Here is an 11,832-nt window from a genome sequence, read left to right as displayed (position 1 = left end):
TATATATATATATATGTATATATGTGTATGTGTATGTGTATGTGTATGTGTATGTGTATGTGTATGTGTGTAGTCAACAATGCATCATGTACTGGACACATGGTTTATCATATGGGGATAATGAATAAAAACATAAAATATTTGGGTATTTTTAGAAAGAAAAAAATCGTTAAAAATGCCCAAATTCTATTTTTTCACATTTTGATTAAATAAAATAAACTATACAAAAACTGCTGTGCACACAAGCAATTTAGTTATGACAGATTATAGGTGATAAGATGAAATGTGTATTTTTACATTCAAGCAGATTTTATTACAGCTCAAATAAATTATTAATTGAGTCTAATGGGATCATTTTCTCACTGTTGTAAACCAAAGCCCCAATATATGACCTGATTGTGACTGTGTCCATAGATGGAATTGAATATCAATATATATATAGATCATCACCAGCGATCTGTTCCCACATCTAAAACATGATAAACTATGTTAATAATACAGCACTAGAGAATAATTCACAATACAGGGTGCAGGATTCCGCCAAAGCTTATTTTTTTTATGTACATAGATGTGTTATGCGTGGACTGGGAGGTTTAGTTTAATAGCCAAAGCTGTTTAAGGAACAGTACTTTGATCTTAGCAATAGAAAAACATCTAAGACCTACTTTCTTCCAAATACTGCATCCCCCAGATGCTTTGGTAGAATTCAAACACTACAAACAGTTGCTTTAAATGTGAGAGCCAAATAAGCCATTGCAAACTGCTATATTTGGTAGCCAACGTCTCCGTACAAGTACAGCCCCAGCTGCAGAAGGCAAAGAAAGAAAGTAATATGTTTGCCACAGGTAAACCTCTATAACGTGTTTTTTTTTAACGCTCTATATGTGTCCATGTATAGACAGTGCATCATTTAACGCAGCTCATTGCAGCGGCTTCACTCCCTCGTGCTGATTTCATGACCCAGCAAGTCGAGACACCTCACCCTGTCTTGATCAGTGAAACAAGCTCAAGTCGCTGGGTCAAACCCAGACTGTAAGATCATCCCAAAATGCTTATTTTATTAAGAAGAGCTGCATTTTATCATAAAACTAGGGAGTCGGTTGCTAAGCACCATAACCAAGAAGAAACATACAGTGTGCAGCTCAAATGTGACTCCTTTGACAAACGCTGCAGCTTCTTTTACGCCCCTAGCAAAGCTGCTTATTTTTGTTATCCAGAGCGACTCTCTTGATCATTCTACTTGAATGAAGACTGCGAACAAGCAAATGCTGTTTCCATGGCAAGCCACCAAATGATGTCATTCAACAAGCGTATTAGAAATAAACAACAACATACATAATATGGCCAGTTTGGTGACCTCACGTGCTTGTTTCAATGAGCACCAGTGTTCAGGTTAACTAAAATTAAAATTAAAACTATTAAAAATTGCTTGGCGTAACTAAAATAAAGCTGAAAATAAAATATATAATAAAATATATCAAATAAAATAATGTTATATGAAATTTAAACTTAAAAAACTTAAAAACGAAACATTTTGCCTTAGCAACTGACTGAAATAAAGTTAAATAAGTTGAAAAAATAAGTTGAAGTATTAAATTGACTAAAACTAAAAAATGAATTAAAAATAAACTAAGCTAAATAAAATATATAAAAAACAAAGCCAATAAATTAAAAGAAAAATTACAAAAAATACAAAAAACTGAAAATATAAAAATAAAAGCTAATTTAATATATTCATAAATACTATAATAATATATATAAATAATACTAAAACATTCCACTATGCTAAATAAAACTGCAAAAATAGATAAATAGATGCACTGAAAAGCTAGAACATCAAGTAACAGACCTCTTCATAGTTTTGGGGGACAGGTCTTTCTCCAGGTCTTTGACAGACAAGGTATAGGATTCGGGGCAGTAGTCCGTCTCCTCGTCATACGCATGGTCCAGCAACGTTCTGGCCCAGGTGCCCATGTCGTAAGGAGGCAGCATGCCACCCAGCTCGGATGGCAGAATCTCAGGCAAGATCAGCTGGTGCAAGCTGTTCAGATTGTTTCCATGCATGAAAATCTAAATATACAACACATAAAATATTGTTATTTGCCAGGTTATTTTTTCATAGTAACTGTAAGCTGCAGCTTGTACTGTTTATCATTCAGTGGTTTGCACTAAATTCTGTGGCACTGCATTGTGCATTTTTTTGCATGAACATCAAAAGCCTGTCTATTTTAGTGTTTATCACATCACATGTACATAAACAGAACAGTTAACAATTATATGTGATCAAACTGATTTCAGAAAAGTCTGAAAATTAAAAAGTACTCGCACCCTTTTTCTTGTTTTGTCCTTGAGGAAAGGCCGGATGACTGTGTACAAAGCGTGGATGTACCAAGGTTGGTTGACAAAATGAATCCCTCCAAACCTTGCTGGAAAGCTATCCTGTGGGTAGTAGAGAAAATAAATAAACTAAATGTATTATCATATTTAACATACTTATAAAATATTATTATATTATTATATAAATAATATTTTATACAACTTTCAAAATTACAATTAAAACTATTAAAAATGGTATAGAATAACTGAAATAAAGCTGAAAATAAAAGAATGAAATAAAATAAATTAAAATAAAATATTAAATAAAATAAAAAATTTAACTAGTTCACTCACTTTTGCTTAAAATGAAACCAGACTGTACACTGAAAAAAATGGTGGTATAAACAATTTTCACTCAGAAATTGCTAGTAGAGCATAAGAAACAACACACAGAATTGTGAAATTTTGAAGTAGAGAAACTGAAATAGTATATTCTTGTAAAATATACTCCAATAATCTTTGTTGTATTTACTACTTGAAAATGTACAGTGTGTGTAATTTTATGTAAATGAATGTTTATGCATATTTTGTAATTGCTAGAATTTGTGAGGAGAAAAAATCAGATTACATGACACCAATGACCACCTCTTCCCCCACAACCTTAGATTTTTCAGAGTTACTGATGCTCATTTGTGGTACCTTGAGACAAGTTCATGATTCCACAGAGGATTACACCAAAAAGCGGGCATAATTCCCATTTCTCCTGATATCACACTGCTGAAGTTGATAAATATGTTGCTGTGTTCACTAATCTGCCCTGAACAGTAATCCATATTCATAAAGCTGACTGCAAGGGTTCCGGGAAGCTTCATAATGATGCTGTCTTGCGGTCGTTCGCTAAGCTCACAAAAATCAAGACGTAAGTAATGACGGTAAAGACTTACAAGTCCCAGGTTACAGAATGTAAACTTGTGTCTAGTTAAATCATGAGAAAGCAGCCCCTCATGCTTAGGCTGCATTTATTTGAACAAAAATACAGTAAAAACAGTCATATTGACTTTTTTCTACTTGAATATATTTTAAAATGTAATTTATTGCTGTGATGCCAAATGAACTGAATTTTCAGACTCATTACTCCAGTCTTCACTGTCACACGATCCTTCAGAAATCATTCTAATATGTGAGCCTGGACCACAAAACCAGTGATAAGGCTCAATTTTTTGAAATTGAAATTTATGCATCATCTGAAAGCTATAAATAAGCTTTCCATTGATGTATGCTTTGTTAGGATAGGACAATATTTGGCCGAGATACAACTATTTGAAAATCTGGAATCTGAGGGTGCCAAAAAATCTAAATATTGAGAAAATCGCCTTTAAAGTTGTCCAAATGAAGTTCTATGCAATGCATATTACTAATCAAAAATTAAGTTTTGATATATTTACGTGGGAAATTGACAAATTATCTTCATGGAACATGAACTTTACTTAATATCCTAATGATTTTTGGCATAAAATAGCAATAGATCATTTTGACCCATACAATGTATTGTTGGCTATTAAATACACCCGTGCGACTTAAGACAGGTTTTGTGGTCCAGGGTCACATATGATGATTTGGTGCTCAAGATGCCCAATTTTTAAATTCAGTGCCCGTCATCACATCATGGCCTTGTTTACTGCTTCTCATTGACTCTCATATCATAACAGAACTGTGTTGTTGGTGCCACTGGCGTAATGCCAATGATGGACAGCTGCAAGCAAGCGGGCCGTAGCCACCGCGGCCCCCAGGACAGTGTCCGGCGGCAGATCTGGCACTGGATCTGACACAGAAGCAAGTGATGGTGCAAACGCATGCCGATTGGCCGGTGCTTCAAAGGAGGGGCTATAAGGCATTTGCCAGCAGGTGGTGTCGGTACACACGATGATATCTCTGCTCTGAGACCCTGCTGCTACTGAGCGAGATAAAGGTCTCAGCTGCATTAAACATGAATAGCTAAACTCTGGTGTGAGCTGGTGAAACCCGATTGATCTGTGTCCCTGTAGTGTGACAGTGGGAGGAGACAGAGGTAACGGGGGAGGGGAAGCTGCCATAATGCTCTCTTTGCTGGATTCTAGAATTCAGAATTCACATCGTCTGATACTGCAATGATGAAAAAGCATTATTAAATGTAAAAGTTAACAGACACGGGTTCTCAGGATTAAACTGGGGCTCAGTTCTACAACCTAGTGAGCTGAATTGCAGTCTACACTAAAAAGGTGTAGATTTAACTCAAAAATTGCTAGTAAATTTCACAATGAATTGCAAAGAAACAGCAAGTAGCAGTGAATTAAACATGGAATTTTAAAGCAGAAAGATTGAAATACATACTCCAATCATCTTTGAATTACAGCTTCATTATTTTATTTTTTTTACAGTTTACTGTCTAGGCAGCTCACTTCAAAAGCAGCATCCCTACAGAAATGGAAAATCTCTACATAGGCAGCAACTAATACAAACCATACCAAAACTGACATGAGCTGAATAATGACGCGGTTGTTCTCGCGGTTGTTCTTTCATATTTAATGAACCTGGGCAAATATTGAAATGAATTGAAACAACACTGAACTAAAGTGAGCTGAATATGACACTACTGCCTTCTGCAGCGCTGCTTTACAGCTAAAATTGAATTTGTTCCCTCAAAAATTAACATTTAAAAAGTGAAAAACCGTCATGCTGTTCAACAAAATCATACAGGTATAGAAAACACTAATTGTGAGTAAATGGTGACAGAATTTCCAAACAATGGCTTTACTATTGAAAACCAACAGGTTTGCTAAACAAATGTTTACTAAATAAATGAGAAAAGGTGCACATTAAACAAAAGTGGTGCTCGGGTACCAATGTCCACTTTATGCTGACAGACAAAAAAATCTATGTCTAAGACTGCAGAAGACTATTTATATTTTGGGATCGAGAAAACTTTATTTTTCTCCTCTAAATGCTCTTAGAACACAGGTTTCATATCCAGGAATCCTGTCACCAAAACTAGGACAGCTAGCTTCGCAAATTCAGTTAGGATGAATGTCTCATAATATAATTAATATTCATGAGCGAAGTCATGCTTGGCACTGTTTGTGCACTGAGCTACTGACAAAACATTAACTAAAGTAATTGTTGAGACAAATCTGCAGCTTTATATGCATAGTTGTCACTGTAAAATTTCAGGCCAAATTATTTAAAAAAAAAATGCAGGAGTGGAATTTAAAAGCGTCATATGTTTTCGTTATGGATTGTTTCTACAGTCCTGCATAAAAGACTTTTTACAGAAGGTCACCACAGCAGAACGGAAAGCAGATAAAAACACAGATTTTTGTTAATGTCAAGGTTTTTACATGAACTACTCATAAAAATATAAAAGACTCTTAGGGAGTGATCTGGGTTTTATGCATAATGCTCCTGTTTTGGTCGAGTGATGCACTCAAATGGATTGTTGGAAAAGGCTTTGTATTAGCTTGAATTCAAAGCCATCAAGCAGCTATCATAGATTCTGGCAGCAGGTCAGATTGACTAGAAAGGAGTAGAGCCACAGGATAATTGCTCTTAAAAGTGCCTCATCGTGAAATCAGGAACCATTTAAAACATCAATCTGCAATGTTAAATAATTACCGGTTTTAAACAGCGCCACTAAATTACAGTTTATCAAAGAATGGCTTTGTGTAGAGCTTTATGGGGTTGTTTTTAGTCTCTGTATAAGCTGATGGACTGCTGATTTCATCTGTGCATTTTGTTTCAGTGGCTTGACATGAAACCTCCATCTCTTTTCTTGTCTGGAGTCTCTGATGATGCACGACTGAACTCCAGCAAGGTAATTGAAAAAAAAGAAAAAATCCATTTGCTGGAGACCTTTTGAAAGACGTAGCCTGAGGAAAAGCTAGTACGTTATCATGGTCCCCTTACCAAATAATACATATCAGTCAGAGTCAGTGAGCTGTCCTAGTTTCAGTTTCAGACAGGATTCCTGGATATGAGATCTTAAAGTCTTAAGAGGCAAAAAAACAAAGGTTTTGTGACCCTAAAATACAAATAGTCTTCTGTAGCCAGACTTTTTAATCTATCAGCATAAAATGTGGTCCACATTCTAGCCTATTCTGCTCAAGAATCGCTTACTTTTTAACAAAAGACTTGTTTACAAGTGTTACCGCTAGTTTTGAGAACATTATTTAACATGCAAAATGAATTGATTCAACACAACCTAATTTTGATGCAGTTACACTTAAACAATAAATAAATACAAATAAAATCAAATCAATATTTTCCACTAATAACAACTAAACATCCTTACATTTTAGGAAAACTACTGTGGATAAGATCTGAAAAGACGTCTCATTTTCTGAGAAATCTAACAAATCAGAATGAGGTTTATGCTTAAAACAAGAAAATGTTGTTTGCCAGTTGAAAAACAAAAATATTTGTTCTCCCTTTAAATTAAATACTACATTTCACTTTGAAATAAGTTTTTTTCTCTCTTTTTTCATTGGCAAATATTTATTTTTTAGTGTAGTTTTAGATATTTATATTCATTTTCAATGAAATAATAATCAAAATTCCTATAGCAACTAATTTAAGATATCACATTAGATAATCATAAATAAAACCATTTTATTTGACAGACAAGTGAAGACGTTGTTGTTACCCAATGAAAACTCAAAACCTCTGTAAACTCTATCAAATCTATTCCTTATTCTCCATTGCGCAAGCTCATTGTAGCAACAACATTATTTCCCGGTGACTTTTGTACAAAATTTTGCACACTCTGACATACAGAAACTGCGTAACAGCCAGATTTGAGCTCATTCTTGCCATTTGAGTGTAAAATGAACCAGGCAGTCCATGAGCTGTGTTTTTTGAAGCTGAGGCTAACATACAAACAGTTAGCATCCCGTTAGCAATACTCTGTCTAAAACTAAGACAAATTAACCATAACTGCATGAACCAATAATACGAAGCTTCACGTTCTGACACATACCATTGCTCACATCAATTGCCATTGCCAGATCCAGCCCACTGAGCTTAGCAACGCAAGGCCGCTAACACAAAGATGAAGCTCTACTCACTAGCTGACAGCTCTCCGTACAGAACAGAACAGCCCCGTTATAGTGCGATAAACAGAGCACGACCATAACTGTGCCACTTTGCAGAGAGCAAAACAATTAGTCTAACTCCAGTCCTGCAGGCCCAGATATGTCTAGTGCCGTTTCCCAGATAAGCAAGATGCATAGAAGCTCTCTGCTTTCTGGGAGGCAGCAGTGGATCTTAGCATCCAGATGAGCCAGTCGAACCAACTGACATAAGAGATGCAAACTCTTTCCATGTGCAAGTTGCTCTGTTGATTAAATAGGGACTGGGAAGGGTCCTCTTCCCTGGATCACGCTTTGCTGTATTTGCTTATGGGACAAAGACTGCTGGGCACTATAAATATTGCACAGACCTCATGCCCTGAGCACATGGCTGTTCAAGCAAAGACAATGAACTTGAATGAAATCTCTTTGGATTGGGTAGCGCAAATTAAGAAGAATGCATTGGTGTTGGAAATAATTTAAAGCACTATACTCTTAAGAATAAAGTTTCTTTATTCAATGATTCCATGATGAACACTTAACATCCATGGGACCTATCTATTCCACAAAAGGTTCTATACAGAGGAAAAATGTTCAATGTTCTTTAGAGTACTAAAATGTTCTTGCGCAATGAGAACAAAATGGTTCTTTTAAAAACCTTTATTTCGTAGTTCAGCCAAAAATGAATGAGAATGAGTAAATGATGACAGAATTGTAGTTTTGGGTGAACTATCCCTTTAAGAGAAGTTACATTCTATAAGAGACATTACTTGTGGCAAAGGTGTAATGCTCGTGTGCCACTGAAATAACTTTAAATCCATCTGTTGAATAAGTTACCAAAAAATAAAATAAAATAAAACAGCACTCATAGTAATATTAAAGTAGAATAATTGCTAATACTCCAACAACTGACATCAGTCCCAGACAAGCAATAAAAAACCCTTTACAGTGCAATAAAAAAGTACACACAACTAATACCGACAAATAAAATAAAATTAAATTAAATTAAATTAAATGCACTATATAAATAACATATTATTATTATTATTATTATTATATAAAATAAAATAATTGCTGATACTTCAACAACTGACACCAGACAAGCAAAAATAATAATAATAATAATAATAAACTTACAGTGTAATAAAAATGTCAATTAAAACAAAAAAGTTCATCAAAATAGTCAAGTTGGGTTTAATGAACTATATCTGGTTGTCTGTATTCATTTTTGAACTAAACTGCATACACACAACTTTAAAATAAAATAAAATAAAATATTATTATTATTATTAATGATAATAATAACAATAAAAATAATAATAATTGTTGCTGATACTCCAACAACTGTCAGTCTCAGCAGTAAAAAAACCTTTACAGTGCAATAAAATGACTTTTTTATGGGAATGCAACAATGTGATGCATGTCAGTCTGTCAACACAATGAACTTCTTGTGCTTTCTAAGATGCACTTTCAGTGCCCTACACAGAAACACGCATATACGGCCACAGTAGCTGAGTGACATGAGTGCGTCTCTCTCTGTGAGCACAGCCCATCTGGAGGGTGCATAGCATGGCGGTTGGACAGGTTGCCAGGGAAACTCGGCATGCATGGTGGGCTGGGGAAGATCGGCCCATTGTGATTGGCTGCCAAGCATGGGTTATTTCTCAAGACTAAGAGAGACAAAAGGCATGTCCAAAGCACAGAAGCAAACAACAGTGGCTGGAACAACAAAGCACTGCTCCAGGAAAGCCAAGACCACTTTCTCTTACTTCTATTCGACTCAGGAGTATGTTTCTGTTTACTGATTTTGCTAAGAACAGCCATTTTCTGTGCATCAAGTGTTCTTTTCTGAACCACCATTTGCTAGGGAGCGTTTATGATAGATGCATCTACTGTAAATTGAACAATAAACACATATTACCTCAAATAACACAAAATGGCCATTGCCTGCAAACCATGGGGATGTCTGAGAAGAATCCATTAGTTCTTTTTTTTTCAACCCTGTTAAAACACATGATAGTTTCTGGCAGAAAAAAAGGAATTTTCAATAGCAACAGATTCTAGTTCATCAAATGGACTCAACAGAAAGAAATAAAAATGAGGAGAGAACATAAGGGACTTTATATATTCTCTCCTCTTCCTTCTGTCCACATTCTTCTATTCTTACTGTTTCTGTCACTCTGTCTCTATCTGTCATATGTGTTGACTGAATGATATGACAATAAACTAAGCTAAAACACCAAAAAGCACTGAGCCATCAAAAAACGGTTTTGATGCTTCATTACATTGGTGATTAAGACAGGCAGATGTCCATATGAACAATGCCATCCATCAGACTGATGTAACGCTTCACGTGACCCTGCACTTTTGGGTCGGAGAGCTGTGCGATTTCCCCTCCGGCTCTAAACGTCATGTTTAATGACTCAATGTACATACTGTGGGTCTGTCAGTGTCAAAATACAACCATGGGGCATCCCACCTCTCATTCTAGCATTCATCTTCTGACCTATAAGCATTTAGGAAATGCTGTCAGCATACACTGCTCTTCAAAAGTTAAGATTTGTTAATGTTTTTGAAAGAAGTCTCTTTTTCTTACCAAGGCTGCATTTATTTAATCAAAAATGCTGTAAAAAATGTGAACTATTGTTACAATTTAAAATAACTTTTTTCTGTTGTAATACATTTAAGTTAGAATTTATTCCTGTGATGGCAAAGCTGAATTTTCAGCAGATATTTTTCTAGTCTTCGGTGTCAAATGATCCTTCAGAAATAATTCTAATATGCTGATTTGGTGCTCAAGAAATATTTCTTATTATTATCAATGATGAAAACAGTGCAGCTTAATATTTTTGTGAATCCTTGATGCAGTTTTTTTCAGGATTCTTAAAAAAATGTATAGAAAGTTCAAAAGAACTTTGAAGTTGCATTAATAATTGATATATATATATATATGTATATATATATATATATATAGTAGTGCTGTCAAATGATTAATCGCATCCAAAATAAAAGTTTTTATTTACATAATATATCTGTGTGTAAGACTTTATTGACTTGTATACTGACCTGCCCCCTCTCCTCCCTCCTCCGTCGGTGACCTCTGTCCCTCCCGTTCCTGAGTTTAGCCCAGAGAGGGCTCCTGTTTCCCTGTCCATCCCAGAGAGAGCTCACAAATGCCTGCCCACCGGCCTGCTCCTGCCTCCTCCACCGCTGTCGTCTGGCAGCCCCTCTGCTCACCCCCAGCCCACCATCTGTACGGTACGAGCTCCGCGGGTCTGCCATTCTCCATCGTCACCGTGGCTGGAGAATCCCTTGCCTCCGCCTCCAGCCTCTAAGCCCTGGGCTCCGCCTCGGCCTGTCGACCCAGCGGCTCCACCATGGCTCCTAGCTCCCTCTTCTCCGCCGTGGCCCATCAGTCCACTGGCTCCACCGGGTTCCCTCGTCCCTCCGGCTCCGCCTTGGTCTGTCATTGACCATCCTGTGCCTCGGGGCTCCACTCCTCCAGCTGCGCCTCATCCCTCCGTCCCCGTCAGGCTCCTCCTTTCCTTCGGCTCCATCTTGGTCCTCTGTCGCTCCGGCTCCACCGCGGCCTTCTGGATCCTCGCCTCCATATCAGTCTCCTGAGCCATCTGCTCCGCCTTGGCCCTCTGGATCCTCGGTGTAGCCCTGGTTCATCGTCTCTCCACCTCGGTCTCCTCCGCCACCTGCTCCGCCGCCATTGGTCGGCCTCCTCCCCGGGTGTCCGTCCTCCTCCTGAGCCTCCTCCCAAGTTCCCAACCTTCCCTCCTTCTGTTGTTTCTTCAGCGCGAGGACGCACCTTCCAGGAGGGGGGAGATATGTCAGAAATATGGACTGTCTGTGTTGTGTTTTTCTCCCCATGTGCCTTCCATGACCTAGTTGTCCCTCGTGTGTGACATGCCCATATTTGGTTTCCTTCCTGTTCCTATTGTTTCATTGAGTCCAGGTGTGTCTCGTCATCCCCTCGTTTAGTCGTGTACTTAAGCCCAGTGTTTCTTGTGTCTAGCGTGCTGTGTTAAATGTCAACCCTATGTGCTACGTGTGTTTTCCTGCCTGTCCTGTGTGGGATTATTAAAGACTGTCTATTGGAATTCTCCTACGTCTCCGCGCTCCTTCGTCTCCTCGTAGCACAGTAGCAGTTGTGACAGTATATTTATTATGTAATACACACACATATATAAATACACACACATACAGTATGTATTTTGAAAATATTTACATGTACATATTTATATCCATATAATTTATATTATATATAAATATTTATTATATAAACGTAACATATTTTTCTTAAATATATACATGCATGGGCGTGTGTTTATATATACATAATAAATATACACAGTACACACACATATACTATGTGAACAAAAACTTTTATTTTGGATGCGATTAATCA

The 11,832-nt window shown here is 37.0% G+C and overlaps 1 protein-coding gene across 1 annotated transcript in view; it reads right to left on the bottom strand.

The window, feature by feature from the left end:
- LOC107675233 (clavesin-2) overlaps nt 1-11,832 on the bottom strand; it is a 23,569-nt gene that overhangs the window by 2,009 nt on the left and 9,728 nt on the right. Inside the window, exons 3-4 of the mRNA XM_016469515.1 lie at nt 2,329-2,439; nt 1,850-2,070 (exon numbers count right to left, since the gene is read on the bottom strand). Coding sequence (XP_016325001.1) covers nt 1,850-2,070; nt 2,329-2,439 — 332 coding nt within the window. The remainder of the gene's footprint in view (nt 1-1,849; nt 2,071-2,328; nt 2,440-11,832) is intronic.

The sequence above is a fragment of the Sinocyclocheilus anshuiensis genome, unplaced genomic scaffold, assembly GCF_001515605.1.
Source record: "Sinocyclocheilus anshuiensis isolate Anshui unplaced genomic scaffold, SAMN03320099.WGS_v1.1 scaffold1222, whole genome shotgun sequence".
Classification (NCBI taxonomy): Eukaryota; Metazoa; Chordata; class Actinopteri; order Cypriniformes; family Cyprinidae; genus Sinocyclocheilus; species Sinocyclocheilus anshuiensis.
This window is presented reverse-complemented; position numbering and strand designations above follow the sequence as displayed.